General features: G+C 39.2%; 1 protein-coding gene across 11 annotated transcripts in view; it reads left to right on the forward strand.

The window, feature by feature from the left end:
• The window catches only part of eya4 (EYA transcriptional coactivator and phosphatase 4), a 59,809-nt gene that overhangs the window by 22,774 nt on the left and 20,693 nt on the right, over positions 1 to 16,342 (forward strand). For 3 of the 11 annotated variants that reach the window (XM_051662939.1, XM_051662937.1, XM_051662941.1), the window contains exons 3-10: positions 541 to 590; positions 1,437 to 1,555; positions 7,907 to 7,990; positions 8,234 to 8,311; positions 11,147 to 11,213; positions 11,310 to 11,452; positions 11,602 to 11,751; positions 12,303 to 12,379. In XM_051662939.1, the coding sequence (XP_051518899.1) occupies positions 541 to 590; positions 1,437 to 1,555; positions 7,907 to 7,990; positions 8,234 to 8,311; positions 11,147 to 11,213; positions 11,310 to 11,452; positions 11,602 to 11,751; positions 12,303 to 12,379 (768 nt within the window). The remainder of the gene's footprint in view (positions 1 to 540; positions 591 to 1,436; positions 1,556 to 7,906; positions 7,991 to 8,233; positions 8,312 to 11,146; positions 11,214 to 11,309; positions 11,453 to 11,601; positions 11,752 to 12,302; positions 12,380 to 16,342) is intronic. The other 8 variants (XM_051662944.1, XM_051662943.1, XM_051662940.1 and 5 more) reach the window with 7 other exon arrangements.

The following is a 16,342-nucleotide window of genomic DNA, read 5'->3' on the forward strand; positions in this document are numbered from 1 at the left end:
ACTTAACACAGAAGAGGCAGGTGTGAGGGTACGAGAGGCTGAACCTACCCTCAGAACGAGGTCGATCCTAGAGTGCAACGTCTGGAGATTCATGCCCTCGCAGTGAGGGCAGTCTGTCTCCATGAGAGCTGCTCATGCTTGGAGTATAATGGTTAACAATTTTTTCTACACATATTTGGGACCAAGGTAAATACGAAACAAGTACAAGTATTGGCAAATAAAAGTGATTCTGATTTGTTACATAATGATTTTTGTTATTTTTAAATAGTTATTTTATCATTATTCGTAACCTTTTTAGTATTCTATCTCTTAAGATTTTGTGAAACCATTGAAAATTTGCATCTGCAATAGAGAAAAGAAAATTATGTTATTGCTCTCAAATGTTCAGTTGTTTTATTTAACTAATGTCTGCCCCAATTATAGTCCCTTGAAAAGTCACTACAAACTGGGAACTGAAAGTTTTCTTCACACACTAGCAGTCAGTATGAATGTTTGGCTCAGAAACCAATACATCAACTCTTTCCTCTGGTCTTTTCACAGATTAAGATATCTACCACTGATTCCCATGCTGCAGACCCAGTAGACAACAGGTAATGTGGACACACACTCTCACACACACATATGGACAATCACACAGCAGAATGAATATTCAGTGATATGCATTTAGTGTATTATTTATGAGTGGCTATGACAGGGAACTGTGGGAGTAAGTGATTTTATGCACATAAAGACAGATGGAGAGCGGGGGATGTTAAAGTCATTGTGTGTGAGTGGGTGTAAAGCAGACAGCTTCACATTACCTGGACAAAACATGGCTGTCTTTCTTGCCAGTGTGTCTCTAGGCTCTCTACTTTTTGATACAATGTTCACACAGATGTTTATGCTATAAACCGAGATAAAGGAGCAGCTGTGTATTTGACTTTATATGACAGATTGACATTACGTCATAATAGAAACAGGTTTTATGTGTGTTTTTTCAGCTTTTTTCTCTCTATGATATAAATTATGATGGTGAGATGATCTGTGTATTATGAAATACATTACAACATAACTTGCCATATTTAAATGTATAACAGTGCAGTTGTAGGGGCAGGGGCATAGTCCGTCCCCCCCACCCCCCACCCCCTCGTAATCAAGACTAGCAAGTACAGCCACACACACACACCCCATACCCTGCTTCACAATACAACCTGATACTGTCTGATACAATCCTTTACTTCTGTTTTATTTCTCCTAAGGAATTTTAGGAGAAACATCTGAGACAAAGTTGATACTCAAATGAAATAAAGCAATAAAGAGCAATAAAATGTTTCTCTTAATCAGCATATAGGGCTGGTTCTCCAACTGTGAGTGTTTTTATGCTGTGAGTTTTTGAATGATGACTTGTTTGTATATAAGACATTTGTCTTTAACACAGATATATGTGTTTGTCACAGGGGATTGGTAATGCAGGAACTAACAGACCCTCAGCACTCTGTTAACAGTGGCAATGACAGCACTTCCAAACTGGACAAAAATATCCTCAGCAACAGCATCACAACCAATGGAACAGGAGGTGAGAAAAACAAGAGTGTAGAAAACAAACAGAAAGAAAGAAAGGATAGATGGATGGACGGACGGACGGATGGACAGATAGATAGACAGATACAGTTGAAGACAGAAGTTTACATACACAATAAAACTAATTTAACCACTCCACAGATTTCATATTAGTAAACTATAGTTTTGCCAAGTCGTTTAGGACAACTACTTTGTGCATGAATTTGTGAGTAATTTTTCCAAAAATTGTTTACAGACAGATTGTTTCACTTTTAATTGACTATATCACAATTCCAGTGGGTCAGAAGTTTACGTACACTAAGTTAACTGTGCCTTTAAGCAGATTGGAATATTCCAGAAAATGATGTCAAGTCTTTAGGCAATTAGCCAATAAGCTTCTGATTGGCTAATTGGAGTCAATTGGAGGTGTACCTGTGGATGTATTTTAAGGCCTACCTTCAAACTCAGTGCCTCTTTCCTTGACATCATGGGAAAATCAAAAGAAATCAGCCAAGACCTCAGACAAAAAGTCTGGTTCATTCTTGGGAGCAATTTCCAAACGCCTTAAGGTACCACGTTCATCTGTATAAACAATAGTACGCAAGAATAAACACAATGACACATTCTGTCTCCTAGAGATGAACGTAGTTTGGTGCAAAAAGTGCAGATCAATCCCAGAACAACAGCAAAGGACCTTGTGAAGATGCTGGAGGAAACAGGTAGACAAGTATCTATATCCACGGTAAAACGAGTCCTATATCGACATAACCTGAAAGACTGCTCAGTAAGGAAGAAACCACTGCTCCAAAACCGCCATAAAAAAACCAGACTACAGTTTGCAAGTGCACATGGGGACAAAGATCTTACTTTTTGGAGAAATTTCCTCTGGTCTAATGAAACAAAAATTGAACTTTTTGGCCATAATGACCATCGTTATGTCTGGAGGAAAAAGGGTGAGGCTTGCAAGCCGAAGAACACCATCCCAACCGTGACGCATGGGGGTGGCAGCATCATGTTGTGGGGGTGCTTTGCTGCAGGTGGGACTGGTGCACTTCACAAAATAGATGGCATCATGAGGAAGGAAAATTATGTGGATATATTGAAGCAACATCTCAAGACATCAGCCAGGATGTTAAAGCTCGGTCACAAATGGGTCTTCCAAATGGTCAATGACCCCAAGCATACCTCCAAAGTTGTGGCAGAATGGCTTAAGGACAACAAAGTCAAGGTATTGGAGTGGCCATCACAAAGCCCTGACCTCAATCTGTTAGAACATTTTTGGGCTGAACTGAAAAAGCATGTGCGAGCAAGGAGGCCTACAAACCTGACTCAGTTACACCAGTTCTGTCTGGAGGAATGGGCCAAAATTCCAGCAACTTATTGTGAGAAGCTTGTGGAAGGCTGCTCAAAATGTTTGACCCAAGTTAAACAATTTAAAGGCAATGCTACCAAAAACTAACAAAGTGTATGTAAACTTCTGACCCACTGGGAATGTGATAAAAGAAATAAAAGCTGAAATAAATAATTCTCTCTACTATTATTCTGACATTTCACATTCTTAAAATAAAGACGTGATCCTAACTGACCTAAGACCGGGAATGATTTCTATGATTAAATGTCAGGAATTGTGAAAAACTGAGTTTAAATGTATTTGGCTAAGGTGTATGTAAACTTCTGACTTCAGCTGTTGATAGATAGATAGATATATAGATAGACAGACAGATGGATGGACGGACGGATAGATAGATATATTTACGATTCCATACAATATTAGCTGATAAACAGGCACTTTCAAACTTTTAGAACTAGAAATCAGCTTTGATGCAACAGCATCTACTTTCATGCTGTAATTGAAAGCGGGGTAGAAGTCCTGGTGTGTGATGTCTGGATAAAGTGTTTCTTGTTCTGGTGTTTTTGGTGCAGTCCACAGTGGGTTCGGTGGATTAGTGGTGATGTCCTTTGTCGAGATGTTCTGACTCGGCATTGAGCGCTCACTAACCTCAAAGGTCAAATATGCTCTGTCTCTCTGCCTGTATCCACTAAATACAGGCCTAATTAAAATAGAAAAAAACATGTGCGTGTATGAGTGTCTTTGTGTTGAAATGTTTTCCAGCACTTTTCTGTGCGTGTTTCAGCGGGAGCGCAGAAAACTATTTCCTGCATTTAAACTCTCATTTTCTCTCTGATGTCAACATGCACTCACTCTCTTTTCTCTCCTGGAGGAAAACACTAAACAAACGTTAAAGAAGAAAACGTTAAGCAAACATATGCAAGGCTTAATAGACTTTCAACACTCTAGCAGGCAATCGTTTGATCTATGGCTATGACTGTGTGATCCAAAACACAAGAGAGATAGTTAAGCTTAGAGTCTCTGGAGAGATCTATGTTGTCTGTGGCCTGTGTGTACATAAATGTGTGTAAGTTGTGTGTAATCTCATCTGTTTTTGAGATGTAGCTGGAATAAAACAAAAGAGAAAGACTAGGAAAGAGAAAAGGAGCCGAACTCAGTAAATCATTTTGATTAGAGCTCAGCTAATGATTTTAACAGCTTGACACACACACACACATATTCACACACAGACTGGGACTGTGCTTCTGCCAAAACAACGACATATTCAACATTCTCCTCTGTCTACCTCATCAACTTACAGCCTAGACTGATCCCTCCATGCACACACTTCACACACATATACACATACACACACAAACCAACCGCCTACACAACCACCCACACAGACACACATATCCCAACTTGAATCCCACTGCCTATGAAGCCTCATTCATCTTACTTTAGAGGACTTCTCTCTCTCTCTCTCTCTCTCTCTCTCTCTAACACACACACACAAACACACACAGATTTAAAAGAAATCTTTCTGCAAATGCATCTTTGTCACACAGTACCTTGGCTTGACAAAGCTGTCATAAAAAAATGATCATGGCAAAATATGATATTGGAAACTTGATGATAGGTATGAATGTTTTTAATGTAGGATATTGTCTTAACTCTGTCTAATTGACCCTTTGCTTCTCTGAAAAGCGCTTGCTTTTTTCCAATGAGAATCTATGGGAGTAATGTGTGTTTGATGCAATGTTATGTAGTTTTAAGTGGAATTTTATTGAAATTATCCCCAAAAAGGGTTAAAAGAAAAACATTGTGTCTGGGTCTGTTGCTGGGTCAGAGAGGATACTCGCAGTGTTTTTTCGATCTTTTTTTTAACATCTTTAAATAAATGTCGAGAAGAGCATGCTATGGATTAAACGGTGTCAGCCCTCATTCCCAAATGAACATGTATAACATCATCAAGGATACCTACATTTGCTCCAAGGTAAATTAAAGCTAATAACTTAAATTAATTCATGAATTGATTCAGGTCTTAGTAAAGTCGATAGTAAATAAAGAGTTCATAGCGAGAGTGTTATGAGACGTTATGAGAAGTTCAGTTCACTTACACTAATGTTATCAGGTGTGTAATCGCCATCAAATAACGCTTTTTAAGTGACTGTGATAATCGTCTGCCTCAATTCTGATTTACAGTCTCCACAGTTTTCAATCAAATTACTGTGTAATTTAACCATTTCTTTTACAATAAACACCAGATAAATATGCTTTAAAATCTTCATTACAGCCCATGTAAGAATATTATCAATTCCGTTTATGAGAATATTTAGCAAAAAAACATGGCATTCAAGGCAATCTCCCATTCATTTCTATAGGAAGTTCTGCAAAGCTTGTCAGAGCGAGCAATGGTAGTCAAGGGGGTGGAGCTTAGCAAAGTGTCAGTTACTTTTTAAAGAAATATTCTAGGTTCAATACAAGTTAAGCTCAATCAACAGCTTTTGTGGCATAATGTTAACTTTCAGCCGTTCGGCCCCGTTTCGTGGCCGGCCCACCGGGAAACGTCCCGGTTCTCCCTATGGCCAGTCCGCCCCTGTTAATGAGTGCACCTTTAATTCTTCTGTTTAAACTCATGTATTATTTTAGCTGTAAAGTGTCATTTTTCAGTCGTTTTAGGGTTTTAATGTTTGTGTCATGTGACATCATCGCCCCAGGTTCTGTCTTGTGTTTTGTGTCCTGTCTTTGTGTGAGCGCACGGGTCCGGTTGTGGGTTACCACCGTGTGTGAGTTACTGTCGTGTGTGAGTTACCATCGTGCATTCTCCGGTGATGTCACGGTCCTGTCACCTCGTCAGGTTGGGTTTTTGTCTGATGGGATTGTGGCATCATCGTTCCCTGTCTGTCTTGTGTTTCGTTTATGTTCTTTGTTTGAGCGCATGGGTCCGGTTGTGAGTTACCGCCACGCGCTCTTCGGTCTGTCTTGTTCGAGTCCGGGGCATGGTGTCTGGATCCTGACCTCCTGTCTGGTTTTATTTTGGTCTGTGTCGGGATCTGGACACTCATGCTCCATGTTCGGTTTGTTTTGTTCCAAGTGTGTTGATGTTTTCGTCCTCATGTGTTTCAGGTGCCACTGGCACGTGGAATCAGCGTTTCCATGGGAATGCTTATCATGCCAACTTTCAGCTGGCGAGCGGCACCTGCCCCTTGATTGTTCATGCCTATATTAATCCCCTTGTGTGTCATGCCCTTTGCTGGTTTGTTGAATGTTAAATCTAGTTCAGTGTTGACTGAATGAGCTTCATTATAGTAAGCTGTTTGTTGTTAAGGAACTAACCTCACTCTCTTTGCCTAGTTGGTCCTGTCTCGTGTATCTGTTGGTTGCCCGCGTGTCGGGTGTGTGGTTGCCTTCCAGTTTGCTGCGTGCCAGCGGATCTTTAGCGGGAGGATACTTCGTCTCTGCCCGCGTGTCGGGAGTGTGGACGCTTTCCAGTGTGCTGCGTGTCAGCTGGTTTTACACGGACAACTCAGTGACTGCTCATATTTATTGTAAATAAATCCTTTGAACTGTTCTTCTGCATTTGGGTCTGTTTGTCTCGCTGACGCTTGTTACAATTTGTTGACATTACGTTGTCATGGCAACGAAGTTGTAAAATTGGATATAACTTCACACAGAAATGGATTGTTTGTGATTTTATCAAACTAAAGAGATGTTAATATGCATATTGTTTATGTCTTGTGGCTTGAAACACAGAGTATTTTAATGTTTATGGATTGGCAAGTCAAAATTAATTTTTGTTGTAATCAACATTATGCCACAAATGCTGTTGATTGAGATTTACTTGTATTGAACCTGGAATATTCCTTTCAGGAAACATGAAAAATAGTGATTATGCCCTTCCTGAACATTCATTAAAATGGAATTCGATGTCAAATTCACTATGTTTGCAAATGAAAAATAAAAAATAACTTTGCCCAGAACTTACATTTACATAAAATATTGTATGGCAAGTTGTTTAAATTGTACAATGGTCCCACAAAGTTAAGCCTCACAGACGGTTAGACCGGAAATGCAAGTTGACTCTGACCTGCAAATTCGTATGACGAGAAGACGTGTGACCCATAGAAGATCAAAACATCACAGATACTCCTGATGCAAAGGCTGTTAAAAAAGGTTGGTATCTTCATTATGCTGCCTGCTAAGATATCTTGTTTTGGCTGAAATCTAAGGTAGCATTGTATGCATCCTTCCCTGGGAAGGCAGTCCCAGAATGCACTGTGATGGGCTCCGTGGAAAATTAAATCCAATATGGCTTGTGAAGCGAGATACATTTCTAGAATCCATTCAATACGGAAAAGTATCGATAAAAAAAATGTTTTACCCAAAATTTTACCCAAAATGTGTGTGTGTGCTATGTATATTTGTGCTCATTAGAGTATCATGTCATTCCTCTCTCGTCACCTGTATTAAAATCAGTTGCGAGTTGCTGCCTATGTAGAGCATTCCAAATCGGTGTCTTGAGGCTCCATTTCAGTTAGGATGATGCCACAGAATACAGTGAGGCAGCTCACTAGATTTTGGAACAGACCCCATATTTCAAAGGTGCATATTTTAAAATGTTGCAGGCAAGTGAGTAGATGGTATATTTTAACATTTTGAATACATTATTATTTGTTATTTGTGATTTAGTATTTTTTTTTAAACCAGAAGCCCTCGAGCATAACATCATATCCTGGCCGTTGCAGTGTCCGAAGTAATTTCTCATGCTCAAAGCCTAGTGTGACCACAACTTTAGTGGAGCATGTCCATAGTGAATGTGATGAACTACACCTGTGGTTACTCTGCTAGGACATCTGTGTGAACTCAAGGGGGAACTGACTTCATACATTCACTAAAAATCACCTTGGGATGAGTTGATTAAAAGTAATTGCAAAAATAGGAGTTAGAAGAGTGCATTTAGTTCTGATAGAAGGTCTAGCATCATTTGTTGCAATGTAGTATGCTGTACATCTGACTCCACCCCCATCCCCCCAGGAGAGAACATGACAATTCTAAACACGGCTGATTGGTTGCTTGGCTGCAGTACTCCGCCCACTGCCCCAAGTATGAAGAACAATGGTATACTGCATGTGTTTGAGTGTATGTATATAATAAAGCATGTGTTTATGTGTCTTTGGGTGCAGTGCTTTTGGAGTTTTCGGTTTTCCGGAGCTTTTGATCAAAAATCAATCATAAATCAGAGAGTGTTGCTTTACTAATACCTTGGAGTTTATTCGATTTTTAGAAGTTTAGAGGTTTGTATATCAAAGTTTGACAGTTTATAGAATGTCTTTTCTCTTTCTTGCTCTTTTTCTCTTTAAGTTAAATCAGAGCCTCTGAACAGCAGTGAGGCTGTGAGTTCAGCAGGAGACACAGGGCTGGACACTTATACTGGGTCAGGTAAGACATCCACACACACACTTGCATGTGCTGCATTGAGAATGCCTGCTGTAATCCTGCTGGGCAAGTTGCTGAAAGCTCTGAGCCCTCAATCTTTGTACTGTCCTTGAGCTAACGTCATCAGAGCTACAGACTCTTTATTTAGATCAGAGCGCATACATACAATCATAGATTGAGAAACCCGCTGTCCATGCGGTCCCCTGCAGAGAAGGTTGAGGCACTTGCTTGAGCTGACAGTGAACTGTGATGTCTCTGTAGAGAAGACAACAGCATGTCTGATCATGGTTTATTCTGATGATTTGTTTTCACAGTAGGAATAGATCTTAATCTAATTTTTCACAATTGAAAATGAGGGATGTGCTGTTTGATACATTTTTTCAGCTGACAAAACATTAAAAATATGCATTGCAAAAAAAATTCCTGTGAACACAAAACTTAGAAAAACATGGGTTGTAATAGTTAGATGTGATCTAGAATATTTAGATGAACGTCAATCCCTCACAGCCTCGCTTTCAATCGCAAAAATGAAAGATGCCACATAACCTGACTATTGAGTATATTGGGAAACTTTTTTATCTCAGGAAGAGAACTACTGCTGAAAAGACCAACCAATACCAGTAAAAATTTCTGTGCTAGTCTTAGCTGGTTTGTCCTGGTTATTGCTGTATTTGTGTTGGTCTAGCTGGTAGACCAACATAGCAATGCCATTCTCTTGAAAAACCAAGCTGGTGAAGATAGTTCACCAATGTAGTCTGGCTGATTAAAGGAATATTTTGGATTCAGGTTGAGCTAAATCGACAGCATTTGTGGTATAATGTTGATTACCACAATTTATAATTTCGACTTTTGTTTATTTAAAAAAAAATAAAAATCACTGTTACAGTGGGGCACTTACAGTGGAAGTGAGCTTGGCCAGTAAATAAACACTGTTTCAGAAGTATAGCCACAAGACGCAAACATTGTACGTTAACATGAATTTAGTGTGATAAAATCTCGTACTAACCTTATCTGTTTAAAGTTATATCCAATATTAAAACTTCATTGTCATGACATCATAACACCAGTAAACCCGGTAATCTGGTAAACGCCATAATGCCAGAAAATTCCTGATTTTTCCACATTAGAATCATGTTAACACATATAATGTTTGCGTCTTGTGGTTGTACTTTTAATGTTTATGGACTGGCCCCATTCACTTCCATTGTACATGCCTCACTGTAACTCAGACTTGTTATTTGTGTTTTTAAATAAAGGAGGGATGAGTCTAAATTATTTTTATGGTAATCAACATTGTGCAATAAATGCTGTCGATTGAGCTTGACTGTTGAACCCAGAACATTATTTTAAGCCTGGCAGGGACACCAGTTTACCAGCATTCAAAATGCTAAATATTCTGGTGAGCAGCAACACCCGTCTCTCCAGTAGGGAAGTAATCATAAGTTTAAAAATGTGTTTATGGCATATTAAGAATTTAAGGAAAGGAGATGAAGAGACAGTGGACAAAACAGGGATTAAAGGATTGGGGAGGCAAGAGGAGGAAACCAGCATACTCTTTGATGTAGACAGAAGACTGGTTTTTAGAGTGTTTTTGTTAAAATGAATCCAGCTGTAGAGAAAGACTGTGAGCCGTCAATAAAATCCTGTGTTTGCGTTAGCACACATACACCGATCAGCCACAACATTAAAACCACCTGCCTAATATTGTGTAGGTCCCCCTCATGCCGCCAAAACAGCGACAACCCACATCTCAGAATAGCATTTTGAGATGCTATGCTTCTCACCACAATTGTACAGAGCAGTTATCTGAGTTACCGTAGATTTTGTCCGTTCAAACCAATCTGGCCATTCTCTGTTGACCTCTCTCATCAACAAGGCATTTCTGTCCACAGAACTGCCACTCACTGGATGTTTTTTGTCTTTGGCACCATTCTGAGTAAATTCTAGAGACTGTTGTGCATGAAAATCCCATGAAATGGTGATTTTCGTCTGGTGCCAGACGGGCTGGTTTGAGTATTTCTGTAACTGCTGATCTCCTGGGAGTTTCACACACAAAAATCTCTAGGATTTATTCTGAATGGTGCCAAAAACAAAAAAGAGAGGTCAACAGAGAATGGCCAGACTGGTTTGAACTGACAACATCTAGGGTAACTCAGATAACCGCTCTGTACAATTGTGGTGAGAAGAATATTATCTCAGAATGCTATTCTGAGATGTGGGTTGGCGCTGTTTGGCGGCACGAGGGGGACCTACACAATATTAAGCAGGTGGTTTTCATGATGTAGCTGATCGGAGTATAATATGCATGTGTGTGAATGTGTGTGTGTGTTTGGGTTTGCATTGGAGGTTCTTGGCAAATGCTCTTCGAATGGAAGAATTCCAGCACACTTTTTATTTTATGGTTTCGATATGTAATAAAGAACACATTCAGTGAAGCAAATGACAGCTGGCACACGGTATTGAGTACTGATATATCACAGAAATATGTGTGTAAAAATTATTCAGTTCATCTACTGTTGTTGGTTTATTTACTTAAATTAGAAATCATCATCTTTAGAAATATACATTCATTTATTTTATCCAAAGCAACTTAAAATATCATTAAAAAGGCAACAGTTTTAGTAAACCAGTAAACCAGATTTGTACAAACACAACAACAGAGTGTAACTTTGGAAAAGTAGAGAGAAGAAAAATATTTTTTGCCTTTAAAACATTTAAAATGTATTTGCCTTTTTGGCTTTAAAAGTGCCTTTATTTATGGTTATGGAAGTATATGTGATAAGAAATGATCTATATGATCTCTTTTAACTATTAAATGTATTTTCTTTTTATGCGTAGTTATAAGCAGCAGTGGATTTAGCCCTCGGCCGGCTCACCAGTATTCACCTCCTCTCTACCCCTCAAAGTGAGTTTCTTTCCACACACACGCGCACCCAGTCATTCACATATCTAAACATCTACTCAAAATCTGAATGTTTTAAATTTTGTGTTTTATTTGCAGGCCTTACCCCCATATACTGTCTACCCCGGTAGCTCCTCCCATGTCAGCCTACACTGGCCAATCACAGTTCAGTAGCATGCAGCAGTCAACAGTTTACACGCCCTACTCTCAAACTACTCCACCTTATGGCCTCTCCACTTATGGTAGATCCTTAATCATTGTTAAAATGTTGGAAGATGAGAGTATGTGTAGACGTGTATTTGTTGTTGTGTTTGTATATTCCTAGCTGTTTCTCTAAGGATTTTAATATTCAATCCAGTTTGATTGACAGGCCCTCTCTTTTGCTCTTGAGCTACAGATTTGGGGGTGATGTTGCCGGGAATAAAGACAGAGGGAGGACTCACCCAGACCCAGTCAACCCTCCAATCAGGGCTCAGCTATAGTCCTGGATTTACCACGCCTCAGCCAGGACAGACAGCTTACTCGCCCTATCAGATGCCAGGTCAGTATGCATATATAGGTCTTATCATGAATATTGTACAATCCAGTGTTACCCATCTGGTACTCATTTCGGTTTGTACTTCGAGGCATGGCACCCAAAATGTCAACACCTAGCATCTCACTGGAGTGGCTGACGGTATGTTGTTGGATCTTGCCTGCAATTTTGCTGCTGAAATTTTTCAAAGTTTTATCAACTCTTTGACATCAGTCCACATTTGAGGCTAGAACAAAACTTCTTGAATTCATTTATAAGTTTGTAGTTTGTATATTCTCGCACACAGGTTGTTATTGTTCAGTTAAAGCATCCGTGAAATGAGGTTGTTTGGGATGTAGATGCAACTGATGTTGGTGTTAGACTTTGTCTTCAATGAAAACATAATTCTGAAATTGCAGAATTTAGATGCCCAATCAGATGTGTGATGTGATTAGGTGGAAATATCTGATTGTTTTTTAAAGCAGTGCCTTGTTGAGATCTGTGATGAGGCAAAACACCTGTCACATATATTTTAACGTTGAATGAGTGTTGACTGCACTTCATTTTCTTTCTCTCAGCAGGGTCAGGTTTTACAACCTCTCCAGGTCTCTACACTTCCAACAACTCCAATCCAGGCAACTTTACCACACAACAGGTACAGACACAAACACACCAATAACGTCAAAGTTCAACAGAGGACCAACGCTCTTTTTAAAAACAGGCCAGACCTCGTAGAGCAGGTCACCATCCTTCATCTTAGAGAATTTATGTTTTTAGGACTTAATGTTTCCCTCAATTTTTATGATGAAAATTGCTGCCAAAGAAAATGACCAAACTACACTCACACTCCCCTTGATGAATTTAGCTGTGTAAACAAAGTGAAGTTCTGGCAGTGGTTGAAATGAAGGAGTGAGTGGACTTTAGACAACATGAGAGAGTGAAAGCAGTAGTGCAGTTTTGCTTAGAGTGTTTTACTGTGCCGAACTTTTTCTTGCTAGAATGAGTCAGTGACAGTTTAAGAGTCATCTCCCGTAAGCGACCTGCCTGTATCTGTGCATGTAAAACTCTCTCAAAGATACAAGAGCAGCCAGAGAGTGATAAAATCCTCCCATCAAACCCAGTTCTGTTTGGATGAGCCAGAAATCTGTACATCCAAGATCTATTGCTTTCTCTATTTTCTCTGTTCATCATTTCCCTGATAAAGTCACTCTCTCTTGTTCACTCACTCAAAATGCTGGCACAAGTTTCTGTCATGTTCTGACATATTTCCTGTAGAGACAGGTAGTTTGGATGGGGCATATCAAAGGGCTCATTCCCTTTTTTAAGTGCTGTCAAATTTTTTAATCACGATTAATCACTTAATTTTTTGTAGTGAAAGTGGTGTAATTTGACTATAAATAATTATTTTACTGTCAAAATGCATGTATTTCCATCTTAGGAAAGAAGACAAAACAATATGTAACAATATAATGCTTTATTAAGATTTTCCAAACAAAGCCTTCCACAGTATAAAGATAGAAATGCACTAAAATAGCATCAATTCAAGTAACATTAAACTTTTCCTAAGTGGGAAGTCTAAGTGGGAGTTTGACTAATTGAAAGAACTAGTCCCACCATAAGTTGCATATTCATTGCAATGGGCATTAAATCTCTTAAACTCTAATCCTCCACAATGTTAATCTGCTGGTAGACTGTGGCTATCCGCTTTGCTACTGCAATCGTGAAGTCACGTTCATGATTTGCATCAGGGCGGCAACACCAGCTTCAAGTGACGTTTTGAACTCCACATGAAATGTGCTTGCAGACAAAAGCATCCCATTCTGTGTTTTGGTGATAGTTAAGACTTGATGTGCTTTTGTGGTAATTACAATGCTCCTTGTATAGGCTGAAAAATACTTGATTTCTATCACAAGTCCCATCTGGGCTTGTTTTGTACATCAAATAGCGTCAAGAGGTCCTTTCCCCATAATTTGATCACTGACATGGAAGAGCTGTGTGTGTGTGTTGTGAATTGTGCATCAGCGTAATGACTCCGGGCAGACACATTACAAATTTTCCTCCCTTCAAACCAGTGTTTATGCTGGTTTATGCTATTTTACCAGTAAATGTGTTCATTGCGATTAAGAAAAATAAACACGTGAAACATTTTTAATTAATCGCATGCATTCACACGTTAATTCTTACAACTCTACTTTTTTAAATGGCCAATAGGCTTCAGTTACAGCCATGAAATATGATTTGCTGCATGCTGGTCAGTTGCAAGGGGAGGGATGTTCTGATTCTAGTGAGCATTTTATTGAATGAACTTCTGTGTAGTGCAAGATGAGACATCAATATTTTTGGCCTGTTTTCCCAGAAGAGAAAGACTGTACATTTAAAATATGTATATCTGCTAAAAGTGAATTTGTCAATGTTAAGAGTACACTAGCATAATAGATGGCCTCCAAGCAAACTAGGGCTGCAACTAATGATTGTTTTGATAATTGACTAATCTAACGATTATTAGAACGATTATTCAACTATTCGGGTGATTATTGCAACGATTAATCATTAGCACTTAACCGACTATTCAGCTTGTGCCCTGACTTAAAAGGTTGTATTAAACATGCTTGCTAAGAATAAAGCGGACAAAATCATCTTTTAAAAATACCTCTAAATGACATTCACTGAATTAAAGGAAAAAATATTTAATTTTTTGAATTTTTTACTGAATTAAACTTATTAAATACTTTGTTTAATTCAGTAAAAAATTCACAGCAAAAATCCTATTGTTATCAAGTGTTTTTGTCTTGATTTCCATTTAAAATTTACTTGACCAACATATTTGAGATGCTTTAAGAGACAAATATAAGTGTATTTTTTATATAAGTGTACTTTTTCACTTGGTTATACTTCTGCGAGTGCAGTAAAGACAAAATATACTTATATTCAAGATCTATTCTCTAAAAGCAAGTCTAAATATCTTTTATGCTGCTTCTCAGGTGAATGCATCTTTTTTTAAAGGATTTTTAGATTTTAAAATATTTGTATTTTTAATATTATATTCAACATTCTCAGATAAAAAAAAGTTTCTTCTGCAGTATAGCTTCTAAAGAAAATGTACATTGTTTTAAAGGAGTTTTAGATATATTGGAAAACAAGCCAAAACAAAAACGTATTTTGTTGCAGTGTATATTGGGGCGAAGACTACCCTCTCTCACCATTCTGTTAACTTCAATCCATCTTTAACTCACAAAAAAACAAACTCTCTTATATTGCCAATTTTCAAATTTTTGTCGACAATTTTTATTGTCGATGTTGTCAATAAAGTCGACTAATCATTTCAGCCCTAAAGCAAACACACATGGACTAAAAGCCACAAAACATCATGGTTACTTGTGTAACCTCCGTTCCCTGATGGAGGGAACGAGACGTTGTGTCGATGTAGTGACACTAGGGGTCACTCTTGGGAGCCCGAGACACCTCTGGTCTTTGATAAAAGGCCAATGAAAATTGCCGAGTGGTATTTGCATGCCACTCCCCCGGACATATGGGTATAAAAGGAGCTAGTATGCAACCACTCATTCAGGTTTTATGCTGAGTAGCCGATATAAGGTCCGGCCATTTCAGCGGGTAGTTCAGCGTTGTGGCAGGAGGGACACAACGTCTCGTTCCCTCCATCGGGGAACGGAGGTTACACAAGTAACCATGACGTTCCCTATCTGTCACTCACTCAACGTTGTGTCGATGTAGTGACACTAGGAGTCCCTATACGAAACGCCACAATTGGCTGAACTGTGTTACGTGAACTGGTGGTGTGTGGTGGGCAGACTACTGTGTGCCTCATAGCCAGCACACCAGGTCGACACGTAACCTCCCCCAACATATTTATGAGTGTCGAACGGCCCTTTTTCGACTACCCAAAAGATAGAGACAGGCTTAACCCAGTCGTGGCCTCTTTTCCCCTTCTTTTTTTCCACTCCACTATATATACTTTTTTATATATTTTTATTTTTTATTTTTATTGAATAATGTGTATCTATATAGTGCGTATTGTATACTGTACAGTGTATGTTATTATTTGTATACTGTTGAGTGTAATTATGTGTATAACAGATGTTTAAATTGTGTTGTGTTAATCTGATGTTATTGTAAATTGGTATATGTCTCATCACTGTCACGACTGCTATGTTGATCAGAACTGCACCCAAGAATTTCACACACCATTGCACTTGTGTATATGGCTGTGTGACAATAAAGTGATTTGATTTGATTTGATTTGATTTGAAACCGGTTCCACCCAGAGGTTGTAGAACCTTGCACAAGTGTTGGGTGTTGCCCAGCCCACTGCTCTGCAAATATCTGTTAGAGAGGCACCCCTGGCCAGGGCCCAGGGAGCCGCTACACCCTGGTAGAATGGGCTTGTAGCCCTACCGGGGGCGGCATGTCCTAGGCGACATATGCCATAGTTATGGCGTCAATGAGCCAGTGGGCGATCCTCTGCTTGGAGACAGCGCTTCCTTTCTGCTGTGCACCAAAGCAGACAAAGAGCTGCTCAGTGATTCTAAAGCTCTGCGTGCGATCCAAATAGATGCGTAAAGTGTGCACCGGACACAGCGACGACAGGGCTGGGTCTGCC

The sequence above is a fragment of the Myxocyprinus asiaticus genome, chromosome 29 (assembly GCF_019703515.2).
Source record: "Myxocyprinus asiaticus isolate MX2 ecotype Aquarium Trade chromosome 29, UBuf_Myxa_2, whole genome shotgun sequence".
Lineage (NCBI taxonomy): Eukaryota > Metazoa > Chordata > Actinopteri > Cypriniformes > Catostomidae > Myxocyprinus > Myxocyprinus asiaticus.